The sequence below is a fragment of the Melanaphis sacchari genome, unplaced genomic scaffold (assembly GCF_002803265.2).
Source record: "Melanaphis sacchari strain LSU unplaced genomic scaffold, SCAv2.0 Contig44_pilon_pilon, whole genome shotgun sequence".
Classification (NCBI taxonomy): domain Eukaryota; kingdom Metazoa; phylum Arthropoda; class Insecta; order Hemiptera; family Aphididae; genus Melanaphis; species Melanaphis sacchari.
In genome coordinates, this window is record NW_020271295.1 from 2730796 (window position 1) to 2745907 (window position 15112).

General features: G+C 25.5%; 1 protein-coding gene across 3 annotated transcripts; it reads right to left on the reverse strand.

Annotated features, from left to right (window-relative positions):
* Positions 1-4252: 4252 nt before the first annotated feature.
* On the reverse strand, positions 4253-13977 carry LOC112597966. Of its 3 annotated transcripts, XM_025344238.1 has the most exons (4): positions 13730-13977; positions 10937-11101; positions 5320-5463; positions 4253-5220 (listed from the first exon to the last, which is right to left on the reverse strand). In XM_025344238.1, exons 3-4 carry the CDS (start codon positions 5377-5379, stop codon positions 4981-4983), a joined length of 300 nt encoding a protein of 99 aa, XP_025200023.1. In that variant the 5' UTR covers positions 5380-5463; positions 10937-11101; positions 13730-13977; the 3' UTR covers positions 4253-4980. The 3 variants fall into 3 exon arrangements, with proteins under 3 accessions (XP_025200023.1, XP_025200021.1, XP_025200022.1); XM_025344236.1 differs by lacking the exon at positions 10937-11101; XM_025344237.1 differs by lacking the exons at positions 10937-11101; positions 13730-13977 and adding an exon at positions 6098-6220.
* Positions 13978-15112: the final 1135 nt, after the last annotated feature.

Below are 15112 nucleotides of genomic sequence, written 5' to 3' on the forward strand. Positions count from 1 at the left end.
AAGTGTACTATTCAAAAGGTATAAAGAAAACCATTATATTTATTTGATCCGTATGTGATGGTAAAATCGGTTCTATGCAATTAAAACTGTTTTGAAAATTATCAATCATAATCTAATTTGTCTTGATCGAATTTTTAAAATATTTTTCATAATTATTTGTTTATTAAGTTTTATTATTACACTAAATTAACAAAAATTGTCTAGTTTTATTTTTAAAGTTTTTTTTCTTATTTTATGTAAATAGTGTTATTATTTATTAATATACAAAATGTACCTATAATTTCAAAGTAAAAAATATTTTTTTCTTTTTTAAGTATTTTAAAAATTTCTTTAATTTTCTTATGTAAAATAATATAAATTTGTTATTAAAAGTTATTCGAGAAAAAAAAGAAATTAGAAATTTCGTACTTTTATAAATTACTGAAAAATGGTACACATGGTTGGTGTCAATAATAGTTAACTACTTGCCAATTATGAATTAGATATACCAACTATACGCCTTGCTTCAGACTTCCGTATGACGATAGATCGCTACTTGGAGAGTGCGCGCAATGCCGAATCAACGTCGGCGTCTTGCGTGTTATTCGTGTTGACTATTGAGTAATATTGAATATTGATTATAATTTATAAACATAATCAATGATCATATTAATAACATAGACCTAGGTCTATGATTAATAATCACAAACAATCATAATAATACAGTTTAACCATAGAACTGATTATATTTTATCTATTCTGTGGTTATATTATTATACAGTGGATAATGGATATATTTTTAAAAATGATATCAAGTAGATAAATATCCACTAATACGATCTTAAAAGTAATTTTTTTATTTAATCTAAATTAACAGATTTTCAATTAAAATAAAAAATAAAATGTCTGATACCTACTTTATATTTATAAATTATTTTGTTAATAAATAAAAAATGTTTTATTGTAAAAATTCGAGAAAAATTATTAAAATTATCAAATGATGGCATGAGTAATTTGATATAAATTATAAGTAGAAATGTGGTCGTGAACGTAGTGGGTGGTTTTTTTAAAGTTATCCGTGTGAATCGATCAAAAGTTTTACCCACTTCTATTGAAAACTGAAATGATGCCACTGATATACTATCTATTCTATATCTATATATATATTATTAAAACGTTAGACAAATTTTTGTGGTCATATCTAAAGTTCTACTGGACCGAATTTCATGATTTTATTTTTAAACGAAAGTGTTGTTTGTGCAGATTAGCCATTTAATGAGAAAATTCCAAAATTTATCAATTCAATTGTTTTTGGGGATATTTAGTTTTCCGTGTATTTGCGTAACGACGAGCGTTGTTTGCTAACCTGTACGCACACACAGAGCCGGATTGGCCCATTGGGATACCGCGAAACTTCCCCGTGGGCCGGTATGTTGAAAGGCTACTATGGCCGCAAACAGTTTTTAATGTTGTCATAAATTGTCATGAATTTTGTCGCATTAATTAATATTTATTAATTACTAGTTATCACATCTTTATCGTGATTGACATAATTATTTTAATTTCTGTCACGGATTAAGATATACTATATCTAGTACTAGTTAAAGTATATCTTTGTCCGCGATTTCTATAGACCTTATAAGGTTTAGACGTATCACGTATATAACATGCCTTTATATAATACCAAATTATCAAATTAGATGAAAAAAATCAAGAATATAATAGTGATATTGACAATTGACTTTATTGTCGAAAGCAAATTACCCATATTAAGGGCAAGAAAAAAAAAAGCAATTGACGACAGAGCAGAATGTGAGCTAATAATTGATCTTTGTAAGAATTATAAAAAAATTGTCGTTAAAGTGTTTAAAGTTGTCATGGATAGTTTAATAAATAGTATGGAAAAATGATTTTCGTCAAATTCAAAAATATATGCGGATTTATCTTATATATCTTCAAGTAACTTCAATGACATTAAAAATAGTATTCCGGCTGAAGCACTTAGGTTAATGTCTCAAAATTAATAACATTTTATTCAGAAGTTACTACTGTTAAATTAAAATCAGAATTAATACGTTTTTATAATAACTGGGAATCATTAAAAAAAAAAAAAAACATTTTGTAGACCTATACATTGAATAACATCGATAATGATGATAATGATGAACATAACTTAAAGAAATACAATAACTGCACAACACTATCGACATTATAGTTATGCTTATAGCGTTATAGCACATTGACTTAAGCTTACAAATTTTTACTTACTTTGCCAACGATACAAGTAAGATCATTTTTCCTGAAGGTGTAACAATTTAATACTGTAGATCAGGCATGCCCAACCTTTTCCAACTGGCGGGTCACATTCAAAATGTATATTTGTACTGCGGGCCGTATATGCTTCATGGGTTTTGTTTTGTTCATTTCGATAAAATATAGACTAGTCATAGGTATATCTATTTTACTTACACTTCTTATTAAGAATTGGCGTTACACATTTCACTCCGAACATTGAAAGATTGGTTAAAGAAAAACAAGCCCAAATTTCTCACTCATTTTTTTTTATTAATATTCTAAAATCCAATGCATTTTTTTTTATATAAAAATTCAAAATTGTAAAATATTTTATGTTTTTAAAAACTTAATAAAATACATTTTTTTGTAAATAATAATTTTTTTTTTTACACAGGCCGGTTGGAACACTTTCGCGGGCCGCGGGTTGGGCATACTTGCTGTAGATTATCTTTTTTATTGTTTTAGATTGTTTGCAATAGATCATTCTCTATACTTAAATGTACTAAAACAAGATTGAGAATCATATTATCTGATTCACATGGGCGCCGCGAGAGGGGTGCAAGGAGGTGCATTTGCACCCCCTTGGCTTTTCAAAAAAACAAAAAATTAAAAAATTAAATGGCATTGAAACTATTTTATTTTGCATAATTATCTACATTATTTCTATTATTTATTATTATACTACAAAATTTCGATCCATTTAATGTAAGACACTTATAGTCTTAAGAAAACATTGATGTTTTTGAAACTATTATTTTTACATAATTTTAAGTTGTTAAGAAATAACGTTTTTGAAAAAAAAATAAATATTTTACTATTTTGAATCAAGGCATACACTTTTTATTTCATATTTCTGACAATATTAATTGTGATATTTTCATATGTGCAATTTGTGGAGCTTGGGACTTGGATTAGTAAATTTAGTTTTTTTATTTGTTATTGCCCTACCAAATATTTTAGTCTATCAAAATCAAGGGGGATGGATTCATAAATACATTTATAATAAATACATGTTATTATATATACAATTTAATTAAATTATCAATGTATAAGTATAACTTTATTTTTTAAAACTAAAATTGAATTATTACAAAAATAAATTACATGTGTAGATGGGTAACCTATAGAATAATAAATTATATTATAATATAATAAGTAATACATAATAGTTAATTAATAGTTAATGACGTCATGTTTAAGAAAGTAGAATGATAAATAGAAATCAGTCAATAAGTATCTCTAAATTTGTAAGTACATTTTTTTTTCATCACTCAGTCATATTTCTGCAAATGGCTTATTAGCTTATTAAAAATAAACATAGTTATATTTACATGATGCATGGAAATATGCAATCACTGCAGTCAATAATATTAAATTAAAAATTGAAGTGTACTTAATACGAAACCAGATGCATTTCTTGTTTAATTTATTTTTATAAGCCTTATTTTAGATGCTACAGTCTCCAGTGTATCTATAGAAAGTAGAAGAAACTGATAAAATATGTCTACTTTATATATACATAAATTGAATTATTTTTAGTTATTATCTAAACATTCTAAACTAATTTTATAAATTTAAAATTTGAGGATGCTAATATATAGAATATAGATAACTTGTCAAGATATTATGAAGTTATATACTATATCATGTGTCTAAATATAAAATATGAAATATTAAATAAGTAGGTACTATATACACACAAACATGATATACGTACATATATAATAATACATATACATTTTATAAAATAAGTATATTATAATTTATAATTAATAATAATATTATCTAATCTATGTATTACAACAATACAATAAATTATTGGTAAACAATTTTTTGAACAAAAATTACCAAGTACTGAGAAGACGTCATGCATACAAGTTACATGTATTATTTCTGTTTTACAAACGTATATAATATAGCAAATTTTATGTCATCTATAAAAATGTTTTTCTATTATTTTTAAAATTATAATGTAGGTATTGATCTATCATAAAATTTATGGTAAGATTATGCATCCAATAATTTCAGAGGATTTTATTGATATTTCAATTTTAAAATGTAGGTTATAATAAATTTAAAATTTACAAAATAAAAATTAAAGTTTGAAATGATTATAACTTGCTTTGTTATTTATAAATAAAGGCCTAGATAACAATTTTACCTTTAATTTTGTACCTATAGGTCGATTCATTCTAATTTTAAAATAGCAGAGTAAACTGGTTTGTTATGAAAGTAAATTTTTCCACGGTATACGTTTATAAGACAGAGACATTACATACGGATATGTAAAATTGTGATCTATATGTTCATAATGTAGATAATAAACACAATAGACAACCCATTGCTCAATAGCATTTAATATGTTAATTTTAATAAGACAGTAAAAATATGCAAATAAATAATTATTGCTTATTATTTGGGCAAAGCAGGATAATTCAAATGATATAGCGACTTATTGTACTCTATTTAAGTTAACACTGTAAGCGACAAGCTACAAGGTATAATGCAAAGTTTATAAATAATATTATCTATAAACTTTGGGTATAATGAGGTGTATTATCACATAATTTGTATGATTGTGGGCTCAATAGGAATACGCAAAAGTGAATAAACTTAGTTGGAATAAAGTTTAATAATATTATTATTAATTAGAAACTAATTAATATTTAATAAATATTATAAGCAGGATTCGCTTTGATTTTAATATCAATATTCTTCGTAATTGAAATAATCATCGTTCTTATTATCGTTGTAATAGTCGTCCTCTGCATCTTCTTGTCGATAATCGCTGTCCGGAGGAGCAAGCACTCCGTCACCGAATTCTTCAGCCACTTCTCCCATGCCGATCATATTGGCGAAACCGTAAATCAGCCTATAGAATAGTAACTTGACAAACTTCATTATTGTTGTCTCCCGCTGTTTCCTCAACTTTGAACCACTCGCCCACTAAAAATGTGTACACAGATATACAAAAGTTCACTGTAATCGATCTATTTGTTCTATTTTATTTCCTATGCCAACGACAGGTATAAAATATATACTTACTTCTATCATACAAAATAGAGCGAGACATATGGCTAACGTCAAGTGACGTCGCAATGTCATTTTTACGCTCCCGCGGTATGGGTTAGGATCTATTGAACAAAAATAATGTCTTTTGATATTTCACATCACGTCCATACCTGAAAACTATAAGTCACAAGAATTACGAAAAGCGAAAGCGTCAGTGTATATTTATGTTCATATATTATATTAACATCATAAATGCACTAACAATTTTATTTTCGAATTCAAATTCATTAATATTAGGTAGTATAGACTTCAATAGTTTTATACAAAGAAAGTATTTATAACGGGGTTTACAAGAAGCGGCAATTATTGCTGATAACTGATAAGTGTTAAGTCTAAACGATAAGTATATTTTCAACATTTTTAAGACTAATTATAATGTATATTGTATAGTAACTATGTTTACTGTATTCAGTAACCTACTCGTATATTTAGGTATATTACAGCACTATAGTAGTATATGCACGAAACCGAGTATATTTTGAAATTATTATTTCCTACAACTATAGTTATTAACAAATAGCTATAGATTGAGAACTATATACAGCAATTTTAAGCTATAGACAACAATGATCAGTTCATCGTCTCAAATTAGATTGTAAAATCGTGACAAATCTTTTAAGTTTTAGGTACATTTTTCATAAACATAACACACACATCGATATTGTTATTATTATTTGTATAATAGAAAGCACATTTGTTATTATTTTCTAAACATTAATTACATTATTTTTAATATATTATAAGTACTGACTGTCGTTTGTCGGTATTATTCAGTATCTAGACGATGTACGACGAAGTAGAAAATAAAATAACGGAACCGCCTAAAACTGGTCTCCGATAGTCTAGATTGTCCAAACGCTGCGTCCTTGACTTTCTAACGACATTTTATTATATTAGGTACATATACTATACGTTTATATAAATATTAATAATATTTATTATTAATATTATACAGAGTGATTCATCAAGCATGTTCTGTTCAATTTTTCTCTTTAATGATGAATTCTATGAAATTCTGATTTTTTAGAATTTTTAAATATACTTAAAGATCGTGTTTTAAAATTCTAGAGGTTTTTTAAATTATTTGAAGAAAATTGTGTGGCGATAAAAACTTGTTTTTTGTATATGTTTCCCCTAAAATATTAAGTGGTTCAATTTTTTTGATGTTCCTATTACAAAATTTGAATTCGTACTTCATAGTTTTTTAGATATTAAAATGTTTATAGTAAGTATAAGAATAATAAGTAGTCCTTAAAAATGTATTTATTAATATGTGTGATATTAGTTCTAATATTTATTAATTTATTATACTTGGAATTTTTTTTACAAATTATTAATGTTGACGGATAATATTAATTATAAAATTTTTCAAATCATCGCTCCCATATCTTACAAATCCATTAAATTGGACCTATTATTCTTAATATACAAAGACACAAAGTCAAAAACTTAAAATTACTAGTTTGAATTTGAATTGTATACGTTCAAATGTTCAGAAAAATTATTTACTAAATAATTTACAGTAGAAAGTGCAGGTTCTCGTTTGAAAAATATATATTTGTATCTCTACAAGAGATTTTAAGTAGTACAAAAAAATCATAAGATTTGAAAATATAGACTTAAAGTATACATAAAAGTTCCATAAATATAATGTCGAGTAACTGCATCATAATGGATGAAAAAAAGAAGACGAGCATGCTCGTTAAATCACTCTGTATGTATTATATTTTATGAAACAGTATATAGGTGTCCAATGCTGTATAATATTGGTACGCTCATTGTACAATAATATTTATTGTATTATCAAGACTAGGCATACGATGCAACTATACATCACATATTATACTTATTATTGATATTATTTTCTCGGCACCCCCGTAGTCCGGCGATCAACGGTCCTTTTTTTACAGGTTTCGATTTATTTAAATGACGCGTTTGCCGCCGTCTCATCGATGATCTATTATCTATAGAACAATGTAATAATAATATCGTACATTGAGCAGTGACAGTCATTCATTAATCAAACATTCAAACACCACGCCGAACAATGGTCATCGCTGCAGTCGACATTCGTGCAATGCCGATGAGCGACGTGTACATATAATATATTATTTAAAGTCAATTATTGGGGACCTCTGAAAGCGCCTATGCTCATTATAATATATTGTAAACAAAATATCGTACATTATTATTATTTATTATCATAATAATTGTCTATGTATGTACACTGTATAGGCGTTGGACAGAGTTTCTTTTCGTAGAGTGTACAGGGTTTTCATTTTTGGATAATATTAGGATAACAATGAAACGATGTTTTGTATCGTACGATGTAGCCCGCCGTAATAGCCAAAAGCCGACGGGCACGTCATACCGGATCCTAAATTTTGATTCAAATCGTAAATTAGTACATAGCACACTATTTTTTAATGATGACTATTTTTTTCGAAAACAATGTAATATTGACAAATCGATTTCCCTCAAAACAATACAGCGACGGTGATTGTATTTGAGAATGGTAAATTTGTCAGTATTTACGATGAGTGATGACGTATGCTGCAATACTATTGAGTTCACGTGATAATAGAAAAATGTTAATATTATAAAATACACGCGAAAAAATACATTTATCGCGCTCAAAATCAATGTGTCTAATTATATTACATTTTGTGTCTACTTGTAGTATATTATATTGATCTGTCTATCAATCTATCTATATATATATATATATTATATTATGTAATATGTATGTCACCGAATATCCGTATACCTATTCACGTAGGTAATGTAATGTCAATATATATAGGTAGGTAAGTTGGGCATGGACCAGTTGCGCCTAAAACAATATTTGTACTTTAGGTCAGTATACCAATTGTGCCGCTTAAATTTTAGGTCAGTACACCAATTGCGCTACTTATATTTTAGGTTCCTTATTTTTACATGGACATATGTAAGTTCCTACATGGCGGAAAAAGTTACATAACATGTATACAAACAATTAAATATAGCTATTGACGTTATTGACGTGTATCTATGTGTATGATTTTTTTATAGATTTATATTGTAGAAATATTATTAACATTGATGTTTATTTTATAATTTTTTGTATTGACTAAAAAAATTTATTTATAATACATATTTTTATAAAAGTATTTTTATATACCAAGTGTAATGTACTAATGTAGAATAATATTATAAATCCTGAAACAACTGAGCGCAATTGGTATATCGACCCAAAAAAGACAGAGCGCAATTGATATATTAAAAGGTAATTTTAAGCGCAATTGGTAAACTCCCGGTAAGTTTAGTATACATACTATGATATATTGATGCGGATTGCGGATTGACAACATATTTAATTTTAAGCTGGTAGTTTAAAATGAAAAAAATATAATTATATAATATATATATATATTATCTTACAGGAAAATGTAAATAATTTTGATAATTATTAATGTTATTTAAATGATTTATATCTTAATATCAACAAATAAAAAATTTTGAAATTTAATATTAAAAATTTGGTATTTTTTTTCAATAAGCATGCATCCGCGGCAGCAACGGCCATTGGAGATTTTGGAAAGTATACAGGAATATGCTTAAAATTATTAAAATAGTTGACAAATAATTATTTATTAATATTTTTTGATAGATATAGACTATCTTGATAAATCTTAATAGTTTGATCTTTGATCATAGTGGGGAACTGTGCTGAGGATTGTTTAAAGGTGAGTGAGGTGAGGATTTCTTCACATTCTTGTTAGTATTTATTTTTATTATAAACTTATTAATGTTTCTATATACTATATAGTCAATGAAATCATTCATCGATTTAGGAATTACTTTTTATTCTATCATAATTTTGTTTTAACGGTTATATTGAAAGACTTACAAATAAAGCTTTCAAATTTATAGGTTTCATTACACCCATGTGTCTAAACTTTAATAATTTATATGTTTTTAGAAATTTATATTTTAGATTATTATTATTATTTTTTTTTATTTATGATGCTTCTCTTATTTGATGTCTATCAAATAACTTATATAACTCGAAGGAGTTAAAAGTCGTTTTCTCTAAATTTTAAAGTCCACGGTATTCTTATTAGGATGGTATATTAAATACTTACATATTTTAAGTAAGAATCATTAATTAAAAGTAGAAGTCATTTTAATTATATATTTTTATGAAAATTATTAAGTAACTCTATAATGAATTAGCAGAATGCTAATCGAAACGATTCAATTTTCGAATTAATACTAAATACTAAATATACTAGAATTCTACAGTTTTTTTAATTAAATAAAAAAAGTTTAATATACTAGTAAATACTTAATTAATTAATATTTCAAGAATTTGAGCCATTTATTTTTTAAATTAATTTAATGTAAAAATCAATTTTTTACTGGCCTACAAGCGGTAAACAGGATAACACGTCTAAATTTAAATGATTACTTCAATTAGTTGTAAATTTATAGTATGTTTATATTTTATAGAAAAAAACAAACCGTAAAAAACTGGTTAAAAGTATTTTCAAGCCATCAATCATCATTGTATAATAAATATTTTATAATTAATTGTTTTGTTAAAATATAACTGTATAATTAGTATATTTTGGTAGTTGGTACACGTAGACATTGTACAATAATTGTATAAATTAATCAGAAATTTAACCACTATCAGACTGAAATGGATATAGCCTTTCAAAACACAATAAAAGCAGTCTTTCCCTAATAAATACTTTAGCTCGACCTACACGACCTTCATTTATACCTGAAGTCATCTTATTATATCGATATAAACAGTAAATATAATTATTATCATAATATATTAGTATACTAGTTACTTATTATTAAGATTCGGATTTTGTAGCAAAATAAATCCTTAAAAAAGCATTTTAAGTAGCCAAAAAAGCATTTATTAAATTTAATTCTAAAAAAAAACAAATTTAAATTACACATAAAATTAAATATTAAAAAAGGAATTTTCGACCATATTATTTGGTTAAGTTACTTTCATTAAAACTCATCTAATTGGGGTGTTAATAATGATTACCTAAAGAGAAATTATTTAAAACACTATACCTCACTGATTGATATTTACCGGTCAACTAAAGTATTAGAATGTGCTATAAAAATACGCAGATATAATTCAGATAATTTTAAAACTGTACAATTTCGGCGTAATAACGATAGTTATTTTATCAGTCACTCATTTATCACTGATTTTTTCACCCATTTTAGAATTTCTGACGTTAATAATATAGGTACCATTTTTAGTCTATAATTTATAAATAAGTTAATTTTTCAAGATAAATAAGTAAAAATTAAAAAAAAAAGAAGTAGATAGGATAAAAAGCAATAAAGAGAAGGTTTTGTGGAAAAAAGCAAAAAAAAAAAAAAAAAATAAAAAAAATACTTCATTGAAATAAGAACGATTCAAAACGTATTCATGTATAATAATTATATTTCTATTACACTTCCCTCAAAAGAAGCATTTGATACAAAATCTGAGCCTTACAGTTATTACTATATAGATTTTAGGTACATCACTTGATATTAAAGCGTGAAACTATTATAATAAAAATAGTGATACCTGTTCGATTGTACGGTACTTTATGTTCAACTGCGTATGAAATTGATGCATAAATCACAATAATTAATTGTGAATAGTCATGTATCGTCAAGTTAAATTGGTTTTAAATTTGATTTAAGTTGGATCGTGTAATTTTCTATGAAATCATTGACGCGTTGTTGTGCGCTGAAAAGTTAAACGGTGTATGATAGGTATCTCCTAATAAATTAAAGTTGTTTTATAGTTATAATAATATGGACAATTGACTTAAAAAAATGCATTTTTTCTTCAGCCACGATATTTATTGTATGAAAAATAATAAAAGAATGTTTGTATTACTTATTTACCTAATTATTAAATGTTTAAATACTAAATGTAATGATTGGTGGGGAGGGGGGAGTAATTTAACAATTTCAAAATAATATTTTTAAGTTAGTATTCTTAATAATTATATGATTTGTATAGGTAGTTTTTTTAATTTTAAGAAAAAAATTAATTTTAATTATTAATTATTGAAAAAATATTATGTTTATCTCCAACTTTATTCTCAAAACTATACGATCTAATTCAGCGGTTCCCAACCTTTTTGAGACTATTACCCAAAAGTCAGGTTAGATATTCACAAATACCCCCGACCCAAAAAAAAAGTTGAGTAAAAAAAACAAAATATATACTATGATGATAATTATAATTTATTTAATTTTTGCAAACAAAGAAAATAAGAGTTCTCAAAACTATTAACACTATTAACAACAATATTATATTATTACAATTTCATTTACAGTCATAATACACATGAGTAAATGAATAATAAGTACTTAAAATACAAATAAATAGTTTAACTTTTACCCTCCAAAAAATCGTGTTTTTACCCACTAGGGGGTAATTACCCCCAGGTTGGGAACCGCTGATCTAATTCAATCAGACATAAATAATTAATTGTAGGCTGTCGAAGCAAATCGAAGAAAGACTTTAATGTACTGATAAAATCATAGCTTATTTTAAATTTAAAAGAATAATTACCTTTAAAGTTGTAATATTTTATCATGTTATGATCATGGTTCAGAGGTTATAGTACCAAAAAAGTATATTTTTAGATTTTTAGTAAAATGATTTAAAACGGACTGTTTATTATGTCAAAAAGATCTATCATCATTCTAAATATAGATTAATCTAATTACGTGGTACAGATATTGAAAACAAGTTCATTAACAAATTTGTACATTCACTTATCAATATTTTACTTTAAAAGTGCCGTTTATATTTTTGTTATTTAATGACACTAATAACTATATGCTTGTTCTGATGATTTGATTGAAAAAGTATTTGTTGGATCTAAAGTAAACGTATTAAAATTTTAAAGTTCAAAAATTTATTTTCAACATCAAAATGCATATGTTTAATTGAAATTTAAGGTTTGAAAATTTAGTATAAGATTTCTATTATAAGTTATTCATGGAAACTGGAAATAAAAAAAATATTGACGTAAAGCGAAATATTTATTAAAATTAATAATAGGTAGAAATTGTTTGTATGAATTGTAAAATAAAATTCCTAGAAAAAAATTCTTCAAGAAAGAATACTAGATAAAAATTACAGACTTTTTACGATAAAAGATTCCCAAATTACCATATTATCCATAAAGCATTTTTGGATGAAAGCGATTTAATACATATTTTTTTTAAATATTGAATAAATACATTATTATTTTTTTAATTACAAATATTCATAAACTTATGATTAATAATTAATATACTATATTAAATATTGTATGAGTTCGACAATAAATTATTAAAAACCAAGTATGATCCTCTAAAATGATCAATGATACAATACTACGTGCATGATGCACCTACGTATATTGTAATATAAATAGTAATATTATTTAGCCATACATTTTAGTAATTTATAAATAATTTTAATTATCAAATTATTGTTTGTTAAATAAGGGTAAGTTTCTAATCAAAGATAGAATTTTACAACGCTCAAATAGAAAATTAATATAACAATATATACATTTTATGATTTCATTGTTTATAAAATATAAATAGGCAATATATCTAAGTTAAAAAAAAAAATATTGACAAAAATAATTGTCCATTTAGAGTTAATTGATGTATAAAAACATTGGAATAGCTAAAATGATACTAAAAATTGATAATTTTACTAGGTATAAAATAAACAAAAGGTACCTATAATTAACTTTTAAATCGTAAATATAAGGTAGGTAGTGATAAAAAAATCCTCCGTAAAATTAAAGCAGGAAATAAATAGTAGTCAACTAAAAATCTGATATAATATAATTCTTCATTAATTATCAAATAATTTAAAAGTTAATAAAAACAATTACACGAATGCTTTATTATGAAGTGATTATTAATAAAAGTGAAAATACAATTATATTTTTATATGATAGAAAAACAAAATATGAAATCATAATAATATTATGCCGATAGATTTATAAAATATGATGATTTTTATTTCATCTGCAATTCATTTTCCTTTCATTTTTTAATTAATATTATAAACAATTATGCTAGTAATCTGTTAACTGTTTATAGCTGGTTAAGTAGATAAATATTATAGTATTTCAATTCAAGATATTAAAATATTTTGAATTTTATATAGTAGGTATCTACTTCTTTAATCTAATACAATTAAGTTATAGTCGATTCTATAATCTATTCGTTTGATAAAAAATAAAAATTGGTTATTTCAATACAAATAATTAAAATACGTTTCACTATAGGTAGGTGCATAGAAATTTAATTTACAATAATTAAATTTTAATAAAAACGTCTTTTTATCACTCACCTAGTAACTATATGTACTTATAACGCTTATTATATAAACATATACAGAAATACGACCGCACCGTGAAATTAATTAATGTTTGTGTTAACTTGGACACAAGATTCAACGGGGAATTAAAAAAAAAAAAATGAGTATAAAAAACTACGAGCACGCATATGTGGTGTCGGTTACATTAGTTAAATAGTAATATAGCTAACGGTGAGCGAGTACCTCGTAATAGTTAAGCTCGGTCACGACTAAACGCAAACACATTTCCTGATCCGTTTCCAGACACAGTCATATGCGCCAGTTATACCTACTTACTTAGTTACCTACCTATAACCAACAGGTATCTGCAGTTTCTGGCAGTCCATTCGTTGCATGTCGTCTTCACTAACTGTACTCCCTCTCTCTTGAACTGTCTGGCGTGTGTATCGGACCAAATAAAAAATATCAACACGCGGTTGTAAACACCTATAATACATTGTGGTAGTCAGTAACAATTATGATATATAATATATATATGTTTATGTTTTAGGTCATATGAACGGACGTTGGACAATAAATTAATATTGTTATTCGCCACGCTCGCGCGTGCCGATACTGTTGTCTATATATCCGATGGTCGTGACGCTCTTGTCTGTCAACATATATAATATATTACGATCAAATTTTTACACCACCAACTAATCAATATTATGCCGCCAGGATTTGTAAATTGCTTCTGACCATGTAAGACAGTTTTATGTTTATAACTTCAAAAATTTGCATCCGCGTCCCATACGAATAATTCCATTTGCTGTAAGAATATATTATGTATATACCTATTAACCAAATAGGTATATAATATTATATACTTATAAAAACAAAATTTACATTCAAGGTATTAATCAAATAATATGAAATTTTTTTCAAATCATTGACGATACGCGGGTACAACAATTTTAATTAAAATAACATTTAGAAGTTTCTATTAATACTTATTAAAAATTATGATTTTTTTTTTTTATTATTATAAAAAAGGTAAAACCGTTTTAATTATCTAATATTAACAATGAAAAATTAATGGCATTTATAAAATGTTTTTACTATCTACCGTATTAATAGTAATGTCGATAGATGTTCCCTTTCTTCATGTTTTTCAAGTTTAGTATATTCATTGTTACTTATATAGATTGGGGAGACCGGGACAAACATAACATAGGTAACATTTTGAATATTTTCTTCTATGATATACAATAGTTATCGGTTGTACGTGCATTATTTGTCCCCCTAGTTTTTGTCATCTTAATAAAATAATCAGTAAAAACCTATTTTTAAATTCAAAAGTGAATTTTGTTTTTACGTCGTCGTATGTACGCTGTTTAATTTAATATTTTAAGTAACTTTGAGTATGGGACCAAT